General features: G+C 34.9%; 2 protein-coding genes across 11 annotated transcripts in view; one reads left to right on the top strand and one right to left on the bottom strand.

The window, feature by feature from the left end:
- The window catches only part of PRL-1 (protein-tyrosine phosphatase 4A family member PRL-1), a 71,789-nt gene that overhangs the window by 27,283 nt on the left and 21,330 nt on the right, over positions 1-23,176 (bottom strand). The window contains exon 1 of one of the 8 annotated variants that reach the window (XM_023159702.2): positions 19,217-19,343. The exons of 5 other annotated variants lie outside the window; for them this stretch is intronic. The gene's annotated coding sequence lies outside the window, so the exon portion shown is untranslated. Of the gene's footprint in view, positions 1-8,320; positions 8,432-14,198; positions 14,338-19,216; positions 19,344-23,176 lie in introns of those variants that run through there. 2 more of the 8 variants (XM_023159698.2, XM_023159701.2) reach the window with 2 other exon arrangements.
- LOC111504971 (low density lipoprotein receptor adapter protein 1-A) overlaps positions 1-23,176 on the top strand; it is a 35,473-nt gene that overhangs the window by 4,023 nt on the left and 8,274 nt on the right. The window contains exon 1 of one of the 3 annotated variants that reach the window (XM_023159704.2): positions 14,490-14,675. The exons of the other annotated variants lie outside the window; for them this stretch is intronic. Coding sequence (XP_023015472.1) covers positions 14,606-14,675 — 70 coding nt within the window. The 5' untranslated portion in view covers positions 14,490-14,605. Of the gene's footprint in view, positions 1-14,489; positions 14,676-23,176 lie in introns of those variants that run through there. 3 annotated transcript variants of the gene reach the window in all.

The raw sequence follows: 23,176 nt of genomic DNA, 5'->3' as shown, positions 1-23,176 counted from the left end.
CTTAAAAATACATTTTAAAAATAGGAAAAATGCAATTTTTTCTTAAACTAAAAAGAAAACAATGGCATGTGTTACACCGTTGAATTCGTAATAAAAAATGGAATCAGATACAGGGTGTACTTTTTTTTCGGGCTATTTAAAAAAATAAAGTTGATGATGGGTTTTTGAAAACGAAACGTCGGATATAAAAACTAAAAATACCATCGTGTAGTACCTTGAAAGCGCCAATGAAAAAGTGTTATTCGTTTTTTGATATCTTTTCAAATAAAGTCAGAAAAAAATAAAATTGATATTGTCAAATTCTCTTTTTTTCCAAATATCTCAGCAGGCCATGAAAATTCTTCAAGTTTCTAAACGGCATGTAAATAAGCTTTAAAGAACACAACTTTTTCTTAATTTAACCTAAGCTGTATCTCCAACAGATACTGAGATTCCCATGCTTAGGATCCTTATCTTGGACACTCTGTATAATTGAATCAGCTGAATATTTATTTTCACTTCAACAATACATATCATTACATTTAACTAATTTTGGAAATATTTTCAAGCCTATGGATAATTTCATTTCAATATTTTTATTATTTGTTGGTTTGAAAAATTAAATTATTTCCTTGAAAGAAATGGTATAGTTGAAATACTCCTAAGAATTACAGTGCCGGTCGGCACCATTTACGTTTGCACAAGAACCGTAAACTAATCACGAATGGAACAAGAATAAAATGAGTTTTGCATTTTCCAAGGATATGAGAGGTTTACATTTTTTGTTTATTATACGTGGTTTGAAGTTTTTCAGTGTTTTCACAGGTATGTTGATATTCATATACTTTCTTTCATTTCATATTTTGAAGTAATTATGAATAGCATGTATTGGATAAACAGACATAGTTTTTTTCAAGCACGTGCCCATACATTACTTCAGTGAAAGGTTTCCAAATCGAATTCTGATAGATATCACATCTTCACTTCTTGTATCGAACTCGCCTTCAACATCAGGAACTTCCACCAAATCTATTGATTACCCAGAGGCTACTGTTGAAAACCATAGAGAATAGAGAAGTTGCTTTTGTAGACATATGTTTTTATTTCAAAATCATTGTAAAATTTACTTCAACAGTATTCTAAAAAATCAATCACTATTTTATTAATGAAAATAATATTTATAGAAAATATTAATTTGGTTTCGTTTCCCTTATTTTTATTCATTAAGTTCTTATAGAGTATCAAGAGACTGGAAAATACAAAATATGTTATTGTGTTAGATCAGGATTAAACATTGGTGAATAATTTATATTTTTATTTAAATATTTGTAGAAGTCTATTATAATTTGATAATTTTGAGTAAATTTGTTACTAAAACTTCTGGATTTTTATTTATATTTTGCTCATTCTCATGTTGAAAAATTTTCCATGGCATTTACATAATCAGTATTGAATATGAAATATTATCCGCAAGACTCCCATCAGCAGCTCATTAAAAAATCGTGAACCGTAAGTAGACCAATAATCCAGTTGAGAAAATGATAGAAATTTCATTTCATGTATTAAGAAATTGGGTTGTTGAACAAACTATATTCTCAAAATTATTCAATGACTTGATCTATTTCGATCGGAGATTCATGTAAATTATATCACTAATTCTCTGTATTTCTGATTCTGCCGAAATGTACTTTTCCCAATACTAAAACTATGTAATGCTTTTTATCTACAAACTTCAGGCAATAATCGAATCAGCATCAGCAGGAGATGGCAATCGGTGGTCTAATGATTTTCTTTTTATGGAAAAATATTTGACGGTAAAAAGTATATTAAAGTTTCAGAGATGGGAAAAGTAATTTTCAGTAGAACCGATCTGAAGCTCCATTACTACCAACGAGATGTTGATACTCAAATTAGTATAATATTTGGTTGATTGAATTCAACAACCAAATCCAAACAAGAGGGAAGGATTTTGATTTGTAACTCTATTTCATTTTTGTTTGAAGGTGATTGACAATGTTTCATGATGAATTTCACTAGTTCCGACTTCCATTGTCTACTATATAAAATTATTTGAAATCCCTGAAACAACTAAAAAAGAAGAATTGAAAATGAATAGCTGAAAATAACAATTATATTAACGAAAATAAACCTGAAATGAAATGATAGTGAAATAAAATACAAGTAAAAATAGAACAATTGAATAAATAAAAATACAGAAATAAAAAAAGGAAATGAAAATAAAAAGTGGAGATATTCCAAGTCATTTTCAATTCTTCTTTTTTACTTGTTTCAGGGATTTCAAATCATTTTATATAGTAGACAATAGAAGTCCGAACTAGTGAAATTCTACTTCATTTGATTCATCATTATTCATACTAATTTTGAACTCTTGAAATGCTTTACTATAAAGGCAAGACACAATGAGTTATAAACATTGTTCGTTCAACTAGTATTCATTATTTGTTTAACAAAATTGGTACTTCAGTGGAAATTTTCCCATTATCAAAACAAGCAAAGCTCTCCATCATCTTACAGATTGTTTCTTCGAAATAAATTTTACCCAAATAAAAAATACATTTGATTACTTCAATCAGTTCACCCATCTTTAAATTTTGTTTCTTTGATAGAATATTCCAATTTCTTTAACTCATTCTCGATATAAATTAGACAAAATAGTATTTGAATTCAATTCTTCTTCAAATTGAAATAATTGATGGATGCGATTGTTTCAATCAAAGATTTGTTTGATACAATGAACATATGCTTGAAGAAATAGTTGGGAGTCAAGAATTCTTTTTTCTTGCGACAAAATATTTTGTCGTGCATATATGACACTTTTATTTCTTTGAATGAAGTGAATTTTCTTTCATTCAAAGAATCTTTTTTTTCCGGGTATATGCGGGAGCAATTCAAGGCCCATTTCATGCAATTTTGGCATCGTTTTCATTGATTTGTGACACTGTGCATTGTCTTGATGAAGTAGCACTTTATTTTTCTTCAAATGGGTTCGATATGTAGTGAAGGGATGCATGCAGCAGGCCCTGAACATTATAACAAGATGGACCGAGGAAGAAGGGCTTAACATAAGCCCATCCATAGTAGCATTCACCAAGAGGACTAACACGGAGGGTCTCGGACCTCTAAAACTTCGAGGTGAAGAAATACAAGTGGCGGGGGAGGTTAAATATCTGGGAGTAATCCTAGATTCCAAACTGACCTGGAATCAACACTTGGACAGGATAAAGAGGAAAGCGGAGGTAGCACTGATGGTCGCCAGACGCACCTATGAAAAAACATGGGGGCTAAAACCAGACATGGTATATTGGCTATACACGATGGTGGTTAAACCCATGATAACATACGCATCTCTGATCTGGTGGCCAAAGATGAAGCAGGCGACCGCCATCAACAAACTAGGTAAGGTGCAAAGACTTGCATGTTTGGGAATGACGGGAGCAATGAGAACTACCCCAACAGCTGCATTGGAGACACTCCTGAATCTACCTCCTTTACACTTTGTGATAATGGGGGAGGCCAGGATGGGCCAATTCAGACTGGAAATATATTGAATATGTGCAAGTAAAACTTTAACACAAACTTCACGGCCAAAATCATAAGCCGTGAAGAGTGGAAGACCATTAGTCAAGCGGAAAACATGTTTGGAAAAAACACCTGGTATACAGATGGATCGAACAACAAACATGGAACGGGAGCTGGAATATACCGAGCGGATAGAAATCTAAACTACAGCTATCCGCTAGGACTATACACACCCATCTTCCAGGCAGAAGTGTATGCTATCTTATTAAATTGAGACCTCAAAGAAATGAGCGGATTAATATTTTTACAGACAGAAAGAGCCGCACTAGGGGCTCTGACAAACCCGAAGGTGACATCAAAACTGGTCTGGGAATGCCATGAAGAACTGAATGAACTTGCAAACAGGAACAAATTAACTTTGTACTGGGTGCCAGGGCATTCAGGAATCACAGGTAATGATAGAGCTGATGAATGCGCTAGACGCGGATCATCAACTTCATATATAGGTCCTGAACCAGCTCTGGAGGTACCAAAATCATTAATACGAAACCAGATTAGGACATGGACCAATAAGAAGCACACAGAGTACTGGAAAAAAGTAGCTGGCAACAAACACAGTAGAACCTTCATTAGGGAACCGTCCGAGAAAAGAACTGAAGAACTACTTCAATATAGTAGGGATAGGCTCAGAATAACCGGTCATTGTCCGCTTAGAGAACACCTGAATAGAATGGGGCTGTACAACGGAGACCTCAGCTGCAGATTATGCAACGAAGGGATAGAAACAGCTCTACACATCTTATGCGAATGTGAGGCACTGAATTACAGGAGGCAGGCAAAACAGGACGTACAAAACTACGCCAAGAAGAATATGACGAACATCCAACACGGAACCTGTACAAACTGCGAATGTGAGGCACTGAATTACAGGAGGCAGGCAAAACAGGACGTACAAAACTACGCCAAGAAGAATATGACGAACATCCAACACGGAACCTGTACAAACTAGTACAGGGAACGAGACTGATGGAATGGGTGTCATGAGAAGATGGGAGAATAAATGCAATAAGCCCAAGAGGCTGCAGTGTTTTCTGGAGACTTGGACTAAATGGACAAGTCAGACAGCTCCCAAGGTACAAAAAAAAGAGATCGTTTTTCCGTAATTGAGGCCTTCAAACGCTCCAATAACGCTATATAATATTCACTGTTGATGGTATTTCCCTTCTCAAGATAGTCGATGAATATTACACCACGAACATCCCAAAATACAGAAGCCATAAACCTTTCCAGCCGATTGTTGTGCTTTCGGCCGCTTTGAACGAGGTTTACCAGTTGCTCTCCACTCAGATGACGATGGTTTTGATTCCGGAGTGAAGTAATGGATCTTTGTTTCATATATTGTCACATATCGACGCAAAAATTCCGGTTTTTCATGTTTGAACAAGGCCAAACACTGCTCAGAATCATCAAAACCCACTTTGAACAGAGCTTTCTCATAGTCAAATGTTGATGCAATATGAAGCCAACACGTTCTTTTGATATCTCTACAATGTCGGCTAACTAACGCAAGAAAACCAAGACTGGGACACATGTAAGAAAAAACTTACGCAGTATAACAAAGAAATCCGGAAGGCAAAAAGACTCATGGAGGAGGTTTTGCTTGGAGGTGAAAGAAACGCCCACTTGTGCAAGAATCCACCGACTACTTGCCCAGGAAAATAGGAAAATACTGTCTGCTTAGTTGGTTTACCCAAAAAAAAGACGGAACCTACACAGAAACGGAAAGATAAAGTATAAGGCTAATGGTTGATAGCCCATTTCCCAACGATATCTGAACCTGGGCTCTCGGGAGGGCCTTCCCTTCTCCCAACAAGGCACAGAAGGCCGACGGCGGAGGATTGGAGGCTGGAGACTGTATGTGCTGATACCACATCTGAGCAGGATTCTCAGAGCCTGCGTGGCCTGGGGATATATTCCAAAATCATGGCAAAAAGTGAAAGTAGTCTTCCTGCCCAAAATAGGCAAACTATTAGATCAAACGCCCAAGTCATACAGACTTACCAGTCTAATGTCCTTTCTAATGAAAACCGTTGAAAGGTTACTGGATCGATACATAAGAGACAAAACGTTGAAGGAAAGACCTCTTAGTGCTCGTCAAGATGCATATCCAGCCTGGGAAATCGACAGATTTGGCACTGGACGACTTAAACAGACAACTATCTAAGTCGCTGGACGACAAAGAATTTGCAGTAGCTGTATCCACGGAGTCACTTATAGACGCACTGGGGAAAAAGGCGTACTATCGCCATTGCTATGGGCAACCCTGGTAGACGATCTCCTCAGAAAGCTATCTGAAGAAGGCACATATTGCCTGGGATATGCTGACGATCTGGTGATAGTCACAAAAGGGAAATTTGCAGGCTTCATCTCGGAGCGCATGCAAAGAGCTTTGAACATCGTCGGCAGATGGTGTGAGCATGAGAATCTCTAAGTGAATGCCCAAAAAACCACTGTCGTCGTGTTCACAAAGAAAAGAGTGGTGAGAGGACTAAAACCACCAATACTCAATGAAATGGACATACCTTTCGCCATGGAAGTCAAATACTTCGGTGTGACTTTCGATCACAGGCTCAAGTGGAACCTCCACATCCAAAGAACAACACATAAGGCCAGCATAGCCCTAGGAATCTGCAGAAGAATGTACGGGAAAAATTGGGGGCTGAACCCAAAAATGACACTCTGGTTATATACAAGGGTAGTGAGACACATGATAACATAGAGTATAGTAACTTGGTGGACAAGAACAAGGCAATCGGGTACGGCTAGGCTATTAGGCGGCATACAAAGGCTGGTGTGCCTAAGTGTCGTGGGAGCCATGAGAACGACCCCAACTACAGAACTTGAGGTCCTACTCAGACTTCCACTATTACACATCTATATACAAAGAGAAGCTCGACTGGTGACACACAGGCTAATGCAGTGGCAAACCCCAATCACGGTACAGCATACTTGAAACTGTACAATGAACTGAAGGCAGATCCGATACTAGGAATGCCAGTGGATAACACAGTTCCGCAGTACAACTTTCAAAAAGATTTCTAAATCATCATACCAAGTAGAAAGGACTGGCAAAACGACCCACTGGTGAAAGCGGAAGAAACTTGTTATACAAATGGCTCAAAGCCCCAAGAAGGAATGGGAGCCGGTTTATACCAAGGTAAAGCAAAGACGAGATTCGCTCTCAGCCTCGGACATAATGCAACTGAGTTCAAGACAGAAGTAGCGGTCATCGAACACTACATAGGAAAAATAAACAGGCAGAAGGTCACAAATAAAACCATTGCCACTTTCTCCGATAGCCAGGCGGCAATTAAGGCGCTCAGCTTTTTTCAAGTCTTCTCAAGACTGGTGGGAAGCTGCCTGAGCGCACTTAAGGAGCTAAATACCCAAAATAGGGTCACTCTAGCTTGAATACCGGGCATGAAGGTCACAAGGGTAAGGATACCGATGTTCTAGCCCGTGAAGGCGCATCCAAGGTTATGTTCGGCCCAAAACTCTTCTGCGGGGTAGCGAAAACATATATAAAGACATCCATAAATTCATAGAAGCAAGCCGGATCGATAGAATGGTGGAATAAGCTCCCAAGAATGAGGCAGGCGGAAGAGTTCATAAAGAAACCAACGCCCAGATTCACGGAAGACCCGCTACACCACAACCGTGAGGTTGTAGGGGTTGTGGTGGGTCTACTAACGGGACATAGCCGACTCAGGAAACATATGAGCAACATGGGTCTGACAGAAGAAACCCAATGAAGGTTCTGTCTAAAAGAGGAAGAAACCGCACTGCATGTGCTCTGTGAATGCGACGCGATAGCAAGGCTGAGACACGCATGCGGGGAAGTGAAACCAGAAGCTGCCAGCTACATGAATGGGTCAGCTCTAACAACCAAGGAGCATCACATCAGATCAAGAAAGGTCGCAGTGAATCAGGCCATGGGCTAGCTCCCCGACAATCTAATATAACTCACGCAACTCCACTTTTCGTTCATTCAAAACGATTTTGTGGTTTTTTTTTTTGTTTTTATGTTGTTTCTAATCGAGCGGAACCCTTGTAACACTTTTCAAACCATTACTTCGTTTAAAAATATTTTTTCCACCAAAAAGCAGTGTAAAATTAAAACACGAAGTTATTTTTGATTCATAGTTTTGAAAATAACGAAAGTAATGCCACTCTTATCACAATAACTCACAAACTTATCATCACTAGAATATCATGAAATTTCCACAGATTCCTTTTAAAGGTTAATACTTACTGAAAAAGAATAAAACTAGTGCCCTCTATGTGTAAATCCCAAGACTTTTCAGCCCACTCTAGTACATTTATTCCATATTTTTGATTATAGGAAAATATTTTGGTTGAATATTTAATTCAAATATTTCACTACACTTTGAACTTCATAATACTTTCAATAAATTTCGTTCTGCCTAACTTCACGTGGCAAGATGATAATTTCATTTTGCGATGCCAATATTTTGCTACACTTTGAACCGATCTTGTGATAACATTTACCTCGATACCGATTTTGAAAAATGTTATTATATTGTCGACGATATTCTCATTATCAGGAGACAATATTAATTAATTCAAGAATGATTTCTTGACCATGTCCACTTATTTAGGGAGATATGTAAAAATATTCAAGCAGTCAGTTGAGAAAATAAATTTCGTTGTTAACATCTATGGCATGAATAATTTCTGATGACTAATCGCCTATTTAATCCATACACAGATTTATACGTACAATTAAATATTTCCAGAGTAATGTAATGAAACTACGTAAACGTAAACTACGTAAATGGAGGTGACTCGCCAACAACCGAGTGATGTTAACATAGTACTAAAACCGAAAATCCTATCAACCCAATATCATTGTTATATATTTAATTATCCGTACTGTACATTCTGACGTGATATCAAGGCGAGACTGACAAAGATGTATTATGGGTAAACTGTCATACTACCATGTATGCATATTCGTACTTCCATACGAAGTCAATATAATTATTTCAAATTAAATTCTGAATTAACACCGATGGATAAACGGTTGGTTTTGAAATGAAGACTATTTATTTGTTCTTTAGTACAAGGTGAGCCAATAAAAACAAAACAGGCCGAAATAGTTGGCTTTTGAAAAAATCATTCGGGATAATGAAGTTAATTAGGAGGATAAAATAATATCCTGCCCATATTTATCCGTCGAAGTTATTGACAAGTCAACATGAAATTAGTTTTTATCAAATGTTCACAAAAATTCTTGTGATCTCATTTTTCACAAAAAAAGGGGACAGTCATTCTCAACACACTTTTGAAGTGTTAACCTCACAAGAAATTAAACTCCTGATGGAGGTTTAGTTCGAAGTGGTTTCGGATGTTCCGAAGCATTTCGGATGTGATGTTTCAACATTCATCATCAATAATTCGATGACGTAAATAATCTAGAAATGCTGGTTGAGTCTTATAAATTGTAATCTCTTCAAGTAACCCCACATAAACAACTAAAATCCAACAGAATAAAATTAGGTGACCTTGCTAACCATTTCATTAGCCCTTTTCGATCGATAAATCTACCAGAAAAGGTTTCTTTCGAATAATGACGACAGCAGAGAGATCCAATGTCTAACAAACAACTGAAAAAGGTGATTCATTCGCATTAATGATGCAAATTTTTACCTGACAATTAATCACACACTGACCCCTCTATTATTCTACACAGAAGCGCTTAGGCTTTCGACTGATTGCCACGTGATTCCGGATGAATATTGTTCACGTGATGATTTATTAATCACCTTCTTCAATTATTTGTCAGACAACAGTAATAAATGTCAACTCATTGTAATATCCATGTCCAAGAAGTCTCTGTCAATTTGGAAAAGACAGTGTCTTGTAACAACTGCAAGTATACGTCCCCTTCGTTTCCCACTATTTCATTTGAAGGTTTTTTCTTCATTTTTAGCTGATATTTACGGTGAGAGAATTCTGTTGTTAAACAACTGTGCTGTAATATAAGTGGATATAGTGATTTCACAATGAAGTTCAATAATTGTAAGTAATCAATTCTGTTGAAAATTGACATTATTTAAAAATTACCCATTGAAAAATTGGCCTTGAAACCTTAAAATGGAAATTTTTTTTTGTCCGGTTTGCTGTATAACGTTTTATCTCGACATCTACTGCATCAAACTTGAAACTGTACAAAGTGTTGAAAAAAGAAACAGCTGACCTTGCAAACGACGTATCGCTCAATTTTTAAGCTTCCCCTTTACTTCTCATAACTCAACCTAAAAGAAGTACGTGTTAATACAGTCGTGCGCGAGTAGTGTAGAGGACCTTTCTTCTTTAAAAGATTTGTGGGTTGGATGTCACAAGGTTGAACGACAAAAGATTGTTCCCCTAAAATGAAAATTGACGGGTACGAGCAGTTTAGAGTACCTACTAAACGCCAATTATGAGAAAACGGATTTGTTTCGTTCTCATTGGCACACCCTGTATATAATAATAAAAAGTACAATTTTTAATTTTATTTATTCAGCATTTCTTGAAATATATTCATCATAATTTAAACAAAGAGATTGAAAGGAATTAACAAATATGTCAAATATATTACCACCATATGATATGATTAATAATCAATTATTATTGTTAATGTGATAAGTATACCATGTTCACTTGAAGGATATGTTTACCTATCTAAATTCTTGAAATTCATTGAAATACGGTTATTAGTCGAGTCTAAAGTGTGTGTCAAATTATTAGAACAAGTATAAGTTATATTTTTGTTTTTGAATAAGTTTGTTGAGTAGATACTAAGTTTACCAATCAATTAAAAAACACATAGACGTAACAGTATCACGTTGACATGTAAGTCGAGGTATTAGAAGCATATCCTATATTCGGTTCGGTGCTTGCAGATATACAAAAAATGGGTGATGGTGAATGGGTCAAATTCAATGTATTACACACGTACGCAATGTCATAAATGTGCATATGAAAAGTTTATAGGTACTTGAAGAAAGCGGTGTCGTCAGATGGTAATGGATGTCGGGATAGTAATGGTGAATAGTGCTAAGATCTGCTAATTCAATTTCATTCAATTGTTTTGTATTATTGTGAATTTATCCCATCCTGAGTATTTTTCGGCGCATCTTTTCAGGATACAATTCAGTGTTTCAGGGAGAGCATGTATTGTTTATGCCGCCATATTTGAAACGCTTTCTATGTAGTTATAAAATATTACTAGGCGAGTTCTGTTATAATCTGTTCAGAAATGATTTCAATTTAAGAGCCACCGGTAGACAGCTGTTTCAGCCTATTGGGCATCGTCAGTACCGGGCAGGCGGTTCTCGATTGAAGACAAAATGAGAAAAAACCAAGAAAGTACAGATTAAAATTATCGCAATGTCTCATTCGAAGTAAGTATTCCCATTAAATCTATAAAATTGTTTCTGAATCAACTATAAAATCCAATGAGGAATATGAATCTTCATTTCCAAACCAACAAGAATATATAAAGTGTATCTCTCCACACTTTTCTACTTCCTGAATATGTCGAAGTCGAAACGTCGAACAACGCAAAATTTTGAACGCGTTTCAACTCAAAATCAGATGTTCAAATTTCTAACTGCGGAAATCTATTCTATTTGTATACTTATCTGGTGATGTTTCGAATACTTTATCCATCTTCATTATCATACCGACGATCAGTGTCAATGATAATAATAATTTAATAATAATCAAATTTATTTACATCAAAAGACGAATCATAACTACGAATTATAATGTTTTGATTTAAATAGGTTGGATAAAGAAAATGGATAGAGTCTTTAAATCGTCACCAGATGGTACATATTTGTTTTAATATGCAAAAATTTTTAAATTCGAGTTAATGACAAATTTGATTTTTTTCCCAAAATTTTTCCAAAAAGATAATTTATCAAATGCAGCCCTCTCTACATTTGTGAATTTAATATTCTGATTATTTTATAGATCTGTAGAAGGTAACAATTCTAAATGATAAAAAACTATTTCAAATATAAATTGTCCCTCCCAAAATAAAATGTTTAAACACTATTAGTTTTCACCATATTTTAATTATCTTCTTATCATACAGAATATATCAATGGAAAATTTATATTAATACCGACGCTTATTAATATTATCTTGAATGTAATATCAGAAAAAACATCGAGCGGTTCTTTTGGCGGTATTTTCGCATTCTTTATCGGTGTTTTCGCGTTCTTTGTCGCATATCTCTATTTTAATGGCTCGTTAGCGGCGTCCTCAAGGGATATAGAGGGTAGACATATCTCAATGATTTTGTGGGTGAATTGCAGTGCTATTTGCTTGAGACGACTATGTTGCTTTCTTTGATGTAGCGACATGTTTGCATTCTTGAAATTCTTTTACTCTCGGACAATACTGAACGAACTATAGTTCTGTTTATATTAAACAAATGTGAAATATTTCAAAGTAGACAAAACATTTCCACGTCAATTATGAAAATTATATGTTCTTGTAGTATTCATTAGCACAAGGAATTAGTAAACACCAAAATGACCAATTTAAGGCAATGCATTCCTCCACCGACTAAATAAAATTTTCCAAAGGTCTGCTAAAAATTGACGATTCTCAAGAATATACAATGATTTTTTCGAAAAAAAGAGAGGAATTAACATCAGCATTAAAATAACTATTGAGGAAAGACATTATTATGCTCAATACGGAAAAAATAACTTGAAGTCGATTAAACAGATGGGGAATCAAATGGTGTGAATTTTGAAGGTGGAAAATGTTTTTTTTTCGATTCCCACTTTCTATCTAGAAAAAGTTTAAGGTACAATTTATAGGAAATAAAAAAATGTACTTTCGTATGAACCACTTTTTCACATAATCTAAAATTTTACTAGAAAAATTGGAAAAACCAGGCTTGTTTTCATATTTCAAATATATATAAAATCGATCGCTTCAATAACACTTCACTAACTTTCTTCGAAAGCGTCTGATAATTCCTTTTCCATGTTCTCTCTTTCACTATCACTGTCGTCATTTAAATCAATAATGAATTTCTTTCCACCATTAATATGGAAGTGTCCAATCTCCACATAGTCCTTTTCAACTAAAATTACTTTTTTAATTCTTTTCTGCTAGTCTTCTTCGGTAATATCTGTAAAACTTCAAGTAGTTGGTTTTTGGTATAGTTATCTTCAAAATACAAATTGTTATCCATTAAAAAAACTTTGTATTTCATCTTTCCTCGAATTTTCATTCGGTACTTTGAAGAGTTGTCGCGAATGATAGGAAGCGTTGTCAAGAACTATTACACTATGCGCATCCAAATTTGGGATCAATGTGTTTTCAAACCATTCCTCAAAAATATTAGCTTCCATTGTCTTATGATAGTAAACATTGCAGTCCTCAAGTTTTTTTCCACATAATTTCGAAGAATTCGGAACCCATCCTTTACTTCCTCCGCAATGCACAATGATTAGTCGCGATCCTTTGTTTGCAGGCATGTTAGGCGTACACATTCTCGAACCATCAGTCCACCCTTTCGTAACTGTGTCGTGAGTGTCATACCAAGTTTCGTTCAAATAGAAAATTTTAAATCTAAATCCTAGGTTCTTTATCCAATTCTGAATAGTTTGTCACAGCAGCTCACGTTATGGCGGGAAGAATTCGATTTCTTCCTTATGATTTCAGTTGTAGGAATCTCATTGCTTTTGTAATAGTCGTATCCCGTATCACATCGCGTCTTTCGTTCATAAGGATTGTTTTTGACTATTTTATGTACAGCTGAGAAAGGAATTTTGGTCAAATCTGATGTTGCTTGTAACAGTTTTTTCCCTCGAAACCAAACCTGAGATGTAGCTTCTTATATACATTGAAACATACTCTTTGTGTTTCAGTATTCAAATGCATTCGAATCGTATTCACTGGTATCTCTTTTTCGCATTGTTCACCATCGCTATTGGAATCACTACACAGACAAAGTATGCGTTGTTATCACACTCGTTATTACTATTGGTACTTGTCCAAGGATACCACATTTTAAACAGATAGAAGAAAAATGTTAAGTAATTATAACTGCACCAATATCGAATTTCAACACTTAAATCGCGATCAGTTCCTGAACTGAACATTGACGGAACAACGGCGATACTCATCCCCACATTCTATTCGTCACCGTAACATGACTTCAAATTTAATTTTATGACTCTTCAGCCAATCATAAAAGTCTCTTAGTAAAAATTATCCAATAGAAACCGCCAATTCTTCAGTCCACGTGGACTAGTTGGCAGCGGCATTATTCCTCTGTATTGGTTTTTTAGGCCTTTGAGATGCCGATAGCTTTAAGTATTCACAATAAAGGTTACTTCGACTATACCAAATGTTTCGTCTGCTACTGATGCTGTCCGCCGCAGTAACAGACAAAAAGTTTGGTACTTGAGGTTTGATTCGACCACGGTATTCCAGTCCGGATTTTGTTTTAGTGTAATTTTTGACATGAAGTAGAACTTACGCAAGTGACGTAATACTCGTAATTGAAACCCGATCTCAAAAAATGGATTATTACAGACAGATTTCAAAAATTAAATGAAATAATGAAAACACAGTCAACTCACATCATTACATATCCGTCGCTCATCAGATCAGAATACTGTGACTCACGCGAAATTTCCTGTGACAAGGGAAACAATAACACCAGGTAGTACCTAGATACAACGGGTCAACCATGCGAAACAAGAATGTTTGAAAATCATGCATGTACGTACCACGTAACGTGTTATCTTTTTCATGTATATAGGTGAATCTATAGGAGATAACACCGGACGAAGTGGGGGACGACAGGTGAGAAACGAAAGGGGGAATTATAATGGCGATACCAGCCAGAAAACAAACCGTCACACAGGATGACAAAAAATAGATGTCGATTACGTTGGTGGTGTGAAGGTGGTGTAGACCAGCGGTTTATTGTTTGAAATTTTGCTCATTTGTGATACAGGTGCAGTTTTCGGTTGACAGATTCTTCATGATGGGTGACAGGGAGCTCGTGATCAACGTAAACGATTTGCCTTTGACGTTTACAGTGAAATATTTAGGTGGGTACCTTCAATTTGACGAGGAAAGTAACAATACTTTTCAACGACATGATACTTTAAAGTCATACATTTAACGTACAGATAAGATTATTTTATGATTATAAACCCAAATGAAAGATGTAGTTCCGATAAAATAGATATTTTATGAAAATATTGTAGATTGTACATGGTATTCAATGAAAAATCGACATAGCAACGTACTATTTTTGAAAAAAAGCTCCTCAGATTATCAAATAATTATAAATATATTCAATAATCAGTTAACTAGTTTCGTGATCCAATAATTTTTATGAAAAAGGGGTTGGTTGGGTAACAGGATCAATTTTTTCTCAAGAAAACAATTGTATTCTTGTCGAATTTAATTAAATTCTTCTTAATTCTTCTTCGGGGCTCGAAAAGTAGTTTTTTCGTACAATTGTTTTTTTAAGAAAAAATTGATCCTATTACCCAACCAACCCCTTTTTCAGAGATATCGAATAATTATTATCGAAACATGATTCTCATTTATTATGGGTAAGCAATCAATGTAGATATTTTTGATCGTTATCTTACAATAATATAGTATTGAGGTAGTATTAGTTATATTCCATAAAAAACAAAACCATAACGATATTTCTATCTCAAACTTTCCATTGTCTGATATGATCCGAAATCTGTGAAAAAAAAACAAATAAAATTAAAATGAATAGCTGGATTATCAATTATATATAAGCGATAAAACCTGAAATGAAAATCCCATAAAACGAATAAAATAATCAAGATAAAAGATGGAAATGACCAGAGTAAAACAGAAACGATTTTCATTTCACGTTTTATTGCTTATATATAATTGATATATTAGATATTCATTCTAATTTTATTTGTTCTCTCATAGATTTCGAATCTTATTAGAATCATATTAGACAATGGAAGTTCGATCTAGTAAAATTCACCATGAAACATTGTCAACAAATTTCAAACAAACAAAAATAGGTTTTCGTTTAGAAAATATTGAAACATGTGTTTTCGGAAAATATAACATATCCTTTTGCGGGAGAAGTAAATATTAAGAGCAGATAGTTGTTGGTTCAAAAACACCTTCCGGTTCAGGTGCAGGTATTTTTAGTCGCAAAATTTACGCTATTGAATTGTGTGCGGAGAGATTGGATAATTCCAACCTCACTCACAAGTCAATAAAAATACTTTCGGACAGTCAAGCGGCGTTGGAAGCTCTTGGATCCTACCGAGCAACGTTTAAATTGGTAGCAAACTGCCAAAAACGACTTTCCTCGATAGGAAGACTTAAAAGATTGTCTGTGGTCTGGATTCCTAGCCATACTGGCCTGAAAGGCATTGGACCAGAACATGTCATTGGCATCGCTTTGGGCTTTGCCAAAAAACACTTAACACCTGGATGACAAGAAGATTTATGAACTTCTGGCAGAATCTTCCAGGATTTTATCACTCCAAGGCGTTTATTCACCCTTCGAAGCTTGATACCAAACAGTTGTTGGACTACAGTAGTAATGAACTGCGATGTATAACATGCCTTCTTACAGGTCACTGTCATTTGAATCATCATATGCAGAGACTTGGACTGTCGGAAGACAGTGTGTGTCGCCTCTGTCTGAAAAATGATGAAACAGCAGATCATATACTTTGTGCCTGCCCCGCTGGGGACCGAATTTGGTTCTTTGAGTTCAGCAGATCTGCACTGTCACCATCTGACCTGAAAGACCACTCACCATAGAAACAAATCGGCTTGGTCAAGAAGCTGGGTTTATTTGGCAGAGTGTGAATAGGTGTGAGCCACAATAAACCCCTGTGGGTTGCGGTGGAGGGTCGAATAGACCCACTCACTTTAGACCTACCTACCTACCCTTTTGCCCAAACAAAAGATATATGGAATCGGAAGTTACGGTGAAGAACTAGAATACTTTTCTCTTTTCCGACGTTTCATTAATATTTTCATTTATTCAGAGCTACTATTAAGTTGTTGAAATTTAAAAGGTTGCAAGTGAATTTGGAATGACATTGTAAATTCAAACCAATCAATACATAGGAGGTCTGTTCAAAAAATAAAGTGAATGTTCAAATTTTGCGGGCTACGTACTTTCGATTGGCGGTTTTTTGTGTTGGTACACTCGTATCGAACATATGATCACAGTTTTAGCTGTTTAACATATTTAGTTTGTTGATGAGAGGAATAAAAGTTAGAAATGTTTTACATTTCCAGCTATTTTCTGCTACTGAAAAAAATGGATCAAATAGTTTGCATAAATATTTGTGTGAAATATGTAAATGAGTGTTTAAAAACATTTCAAATGTTGGCAGTGGCATACGTTGATTGCACTCCGAGTCAAAAAAAATGTTTACGATGGTACAAGCTTTTCACAGAAAGGCAAGATGTAAATAACGACGCTTGAGCTGGGATCCCAGCACATCAACAACCGATGAAAATGTTGGGAAAGTGAAGGAAATTGTTATGAAAAATCGCCGAATCAATATTAGATAATTTGCTGAGGACGTCGGCATATCGGCATATACGATTGTTTCGGAAATTTTGGTCATGAAACGTGTGACAGCGAAGTTTGTTTCAAAATTGGTGACAGGTATGGGTAACTGGTAAAGAGTCATGGGTATATGTTTATGACTTTGAACCAAACGTCCCAATAGAAGAGCTCAGGAGAACCAAGACCAAAAAAAGCACGCCAAGTTCTGTCAAATGTCAAGGTTTTGCACACTGTTTTCTTCGATTATCGTGGCGTAGACATCAGGAGTTCTTGCCGCATGGTCGTACGGTCAATAAGGAGTATTATTTTGAAGTTATGCGTCGCTTGCGATAAGAAATACGAAGAAAACGTCCGATACTGTGGAAAAACAATTTATGTCTTTTGCATCACCTGCCCACTCATCATAATGGCCAAAAACAACACCTTTATCATGCCTCGGCCACCGTATGCACCAGATTTGTTCCCCTGCAACTTTTTCCTGTTCCCAAGATTGAAGAGACCCATGAAAGGATGGCGTTTTGCGACGACTGGAGAGACCCATGAAAGGACGGCGTTTTGCGACGATTGAATAGATAAAAACCGAATTACTGAAAGCGTTCAAGGACATACCAGAAAGTGCAATCAGAACTGCTTCGACGATTGGAAAAAACGCTGGCACAAGTGTATTATATCTGAAGGGGACTACTTTGAAGGGACAGAATGAAAATTGATGATTAACTGAATATTTTTGGAGACAAATGAAAATTAACCAGACGTAAAATATGTGTTACTGATCCCTGTCGGTTGGTCTGTGCGTTTATGCCTCAACAGATTCGGGTGCGGTTTTCTACTAATCTGTTGTGTTAGGCTCCACTTAATATTTAGTGCTTGATTTATTGCAATTGTCTCATAAAAAAAGTAATGTCAATTCAAAGAACCGCCTCAGACAGTTGTTGGATTTGTATGGGAGTGATTTTCTTATATGAGAATGATTTGAAGTTTAAAAACCTGGGAAAATATAAAATCTGTTTGGTATATCATTTATGAAAAGTTAATTTTCTTATTTCAACTGTAGAAGTATAGACAAAATCTGAATAATGTTCTCACCTTCATTTATCGAAGTACTTTGCTCATTCGTATCTTATTGAAAATGTTTACAGGAATTCAGAGTTGAAATGAAAAATCAAATTATAACATTTGGTGTCTGATTCATTTCAATTGATTCATAAATTTGAAAGTTATATCAATTTGAAGATTCGTGTCAAAAATTAATTTCAAAAAATATATTAACAAAACTTTCAGTTGATTTGATTGAAACTTTGGTTAACTATGTTTATAGTTTGTGAAACGCTTTGTATATAAATCAAAAATAAATGAGTGCACGAGTACATTTTGCTGTTAGAAAATTTTTAAAACTCAATAACTCCTGGCAAATGAAATCACGAGAATCAGTCTCAAATAAAATATTGAGCCTAAGTACTAAATTTCATTGTGTAGATTATAAGGTGCCCATTAGTTTCGGGCTAATTTTCATCAGTACACATATATTATAACCGTTCACTCATTGCCAAAGTGTAGTTTGCGTTGTTAGCAACTTCATCAAAACTTGAAAAAAATTGTGGAAAGGGACGGCTGTATGAATGACACTCATGTATGGAAGTAGTTTGTATGGAAACTGTTTAATCATGTTGAGAAGGAACAGAATGGAGTTTAGTACTTGTCAATATTCTATATAAAAGGCAGTTTTGGCAAACTAAGTTGCACATGCACAGTATTGTACTGGTAAAGTTATAGTGATACATATTTCAAATGGTCTTGAAAGCGATTGTTAGCGCCAAAACTCTTAACAAACAACAAACCAAAATCAGTTGTAAAAAAACAAAAATTGAATAAGGAAAAAGGGAAGTTAATCAAAGTTGTAGCCATCGGTTTTTTCCGAGATTTTTCGCGTGAACTATGAAAACGAAGGAAATAATTACAAAGGCAAAAACCTAAGCTTCCTGTTTTTGAACAGATAGGAAATAAGAAAATTCGAAGGCTATTGAAATTTAAAAAAATCGGTTTACATACCTCCGTTTAGATTTCACTTATCTTCATAGCTTCTAAATGAAATTTTTGGCAACTAAAAATCTAATGTTTCATTCAATTTGTTATATGAACCGTCAATGTACATGCCTTTGGATGGATTGTAGGTATAATATTACTCATTGAATTCATAGTACGAATTCGTTCAACATAAATAAATGGAATCAGGGTTTATTTAAAAAGTATAGCTGTATCTTATCGTTATCATACTGATAATTGTCTCACTAAATTTGTTTGTTAAGTCTCAAAAGTAAAAAAGCAAATGATTCAATATTTCCAAAAAATATCCGATATCGATATTAAAAAAAAGGGAATACATTCTTTTGAAGTTGTTAAAATACATTTATATCGCACTTGAACCGGTAGTAACGTTTATCTCATGCATTTCAAAGTTCAATTGATTACTAAATAATCAAAAACTGCGAGATCGAGCTTTAACCACCTTCAACTTTTTGACATATATGATAGATCCCACAATAAACAAAAATTATATCCATTAATGGCAAACTTCTGGATATTGTCTGAACACTTTGTGGACATCGGATTATTACAACTGTTAATTTAGCTGGAAACGAGATCGAACTAATTTCATGAACTACGTTATTTGATAAAATAAACAAAATGTAACTGTTGTACACATATCAAGAAAAATTAAATGTTATCATATCTTGGTATGCCAATTTTAACCCGTTTCAAGTGTCTGAGTATCCATTTTCTCAAATATTGCTTCGAATCTGATCTTTGAAAGTTTCATCAAGAACCACCCTTCCAACGACTATTTAGTTTGAGTAAATATATTACCGTTAATCAATTGGCTGAACATTCGTAAGAGTATAAATCTGCATTTCTTTCTCGAATGAAAGCCACTTCAAAGTTATTATTTCATTCAGTTATTTTAGGTTGTTTCAAAATCCTACGATGAATAATTTAACATAGACCAATATGGCCTTTTACAGCATGTAATTCAAATATTTTCAAAGATATTACAGATTGGTCGGGTCGCTAGTCTACTTCAAACTGTAATATGTCAGTGAATACTTATACAATTTGATCGAAATAAGCGTCATTTGAATCAGGGCACTATTGCCAACGTAACACATGTCGATTAATTCCATCAGGATAAAAATTGTGTGCTTGGGATTCGATGAAGTCTACGAAAGCCGTTTTGGCCTGGTCCTGATTGGGGAAGATTCTACCGGAGAGAAAGTTATCGAAGTGCTTGAAAAGATGGTAGTCGATTGGCGAGAGGTCTGGAGAGAATGGTGGGTGTGGCAGAACTTCGACGCTCAATTTGTTTAACTTTTGGATGGTGATTTGTGAAACGCGCGGACGGGCATTGTCGTGGAGCAGGATCGGACCTCTTCTGTTGACCAATGCCGACTGCCGCAGACGTAATTTTCGGTACATTTCGTCGATTTCACACCAGCCGCTGACCACCATACAATAACCATGATAATTTTTTAGTAGGGAAGGGTAGAGCATGGGTGTCTCATCAGTGTCCAACAACTGTCCTGAACATCTCCTGTTGTCATAGAGGATGCACTTTTCGTCACACGTGTCTATCCGATCCAAAAAAATATCATTTTGGTTGCGTGAAAGCATAGAAGAACAGTCCTCGAAATGTGACAATTTCTTGGCGCACCCACTTTTTGAGCTTTTTGACCTTTCCATTACGTTTCAAACCATAAAAAATCGCATGGTAGCTGACGTCCAGTTCTTCCGCCATCCCAGCACCGTTTGTAATGGGTCAGTATTCACCAGGGTACTCGAATCTTCGTCCTGGATTACTGTAGGTCGACCATTTCGAGGATAAACTCTCCGGAACGAAATTTCGCAAATGTCTGGTTAATTTTTTTGGCTGTTTCTGCAGCGCTTTGATTCAATTTGAATTTGTAGAGGAAAATTTTAGATTGATATTGAATTGACTCCCAAGTAATTCAACTTCGGCATTTTTATTGACCTTTTCATGATTTGCGGTTAAATTTTATTTGAGTTTACATATCGAATTCACAACGTTTTGGTCATTTCTAAATCACAACCACCTCTGAAAAGTGCCTTATCGAAACTCAATTGGCTGAGCTTTTGTTAGGATGTAATATACATTTTTTTTCAAATTAAAACATTCTCATACTTAATCATTCTTTTGTTCCTTAATGCTATGTGCATGACAAACCATCTTATTTGAATGTTTGGCTAACAGACATAAACTTCACCTTGAATCGACTTCCAAATTGCATTTTCATTGTCCAATTTATGATTACACATTCAATTTTATGTGAATTTATATTCCGAATTCTTCCTAATCACAACGGCATCAGAAAAGTTTTACTAAAATGATTTTCACTCCAATTCCAAATAGGTACCTAGCTATTTCGTCTGACAAATGCATGCATTTTGTCATGACTATTACATACATAGGTATATTTTTTTCTATTCTTTACATTTCGTTAAAATACCTATTATCTTCACCGGATAATTCTGTTAAAGTACGGGTTTTAAAGCAAGATTTCCTGTAAACAAGAATTATTATTAGTCGAACTTTAAATATTGTTCATAACAATTATATTTGCCTAGCAATACTCGTAGTCTTAAATCCAACTCTCTTGCCACTTTTAACATGAGAAATAGCACCATTATTCTCTTTTCTATCAGTACTTTGATAGTACTGGTTTGAAATCAGAATATTCTAGATAATCTGGCTCACAAGATCCTTTTTTTGGAACTTCTGTCCAAGGACACCGAAAATTATGATCCAGAACTCATTCGATTTGGAGTAAGCTTTAGCAACTTTCTGGAAAATTTCAAGAGAGGCTAGAAAAAATTGCAAAAGTTATAAATGATTTAGTAAATAAAGGGGGGTATTGTTTTTTTGCAGAAAATATTGATGGGGAGGAAAGAGTTTAGACTCTTGAATAAACGAAAATCCATGAAAAAAAATCTTTTTCCGTGATTATTTTATTAGATATACTTTAGTTAATTAACTATTTGCTACAAGAGAAACCCTGACAATTTTCAAACTAAAAACCTCAAATTTATTTCACTTCTTGTAGCTTTTTTTGAAAGCCTACAAATAAGATTTCCGTTGGAAAAATTGAAAAATTTTGATTTTTCACTTTGTTATTAATAATCAAAGACGTTAAATAGTGAAAAATTCAATGAAAGCAATGAACAATTTTTTTTAATATTCAAGTTTATTCAAATTTATTTATTTAATTTAAAGTTACATAAAAATTATTTTTCATAATTTTTAGCTATTTTTGTTTAAAAAATGTATTTTTCATAGGATATTTGAAATTTATTTTTAAAAACAAAATCGTTTCTTAAAAAATGTTATTGCTTAAAAACGCATTTGTAGAAGTAGAAGAGAAACTGAAAAAGATACTGAAGATTGCGAGTCACCATCGCAAAAGAGATCAACAACGAGATTATCAAGACAAAAAATAGAGGAAGCAAACAAAAATTGTGAATTTTGAATCTGTAATAAATTAATAAAATTATTAAAATTATACTTTATCTTATAATTACTTGTAGTTAAGAGAATACTTTAGATTACAAAATCAGAAATAATATTTTGTATCAATAATTTAGGAAATAATTTAGTTGAAAAGTTGTATAAATGACGTTTCGAGGGTTTTATTGAAATAATTGTCCAAAAAGTTGATAAACAATAGAGTTAGATCACTGGTTTGAAACGTTATTTGTTTATTGATGAAAAGAGAACATGAAAGACTTGAAGTGTCTTTGTCGTATATCGAATAGTTTATGAGTAATAAAGATTTCAAAGCCATAAAAAACAGATTAAGGGGGTATTTTAGTAAACAATTGTTAAAAAATTTGATAAATAATAGGGTTAGAGCATTTGCTTGAAATCTTATTTGTTTATTACTAAAAGGAGAACAAAAAAGACTTGAATTGTCTTTGTCCTATCATCTCTTGTAGTTTATG

Source organism: Leptinotarsa decemlineata, unplaced genomic scaffold (assembly GCF_025532065.1).
Source record: "Leptinotarsa decemlineata unplaced genomic scaffold, Ldec_3_MD MMD2_tig00026299_RagTag_RagTag, whole genome shotgun sequence".
NCBI classification, from domain to species: domain Eukaryota; kingdom Metazoa; phylum Arthropoda; class Insecta; order Coleoptera; family Chrysomelidae; genus Leptinotarsa; species Leptinotarsa decemlineata.
The sequence above is the reverse complement of the archived record's forward strand: the minus strand, read 5'-3'. Positions and strand labels throughout refer to the sequence as shown.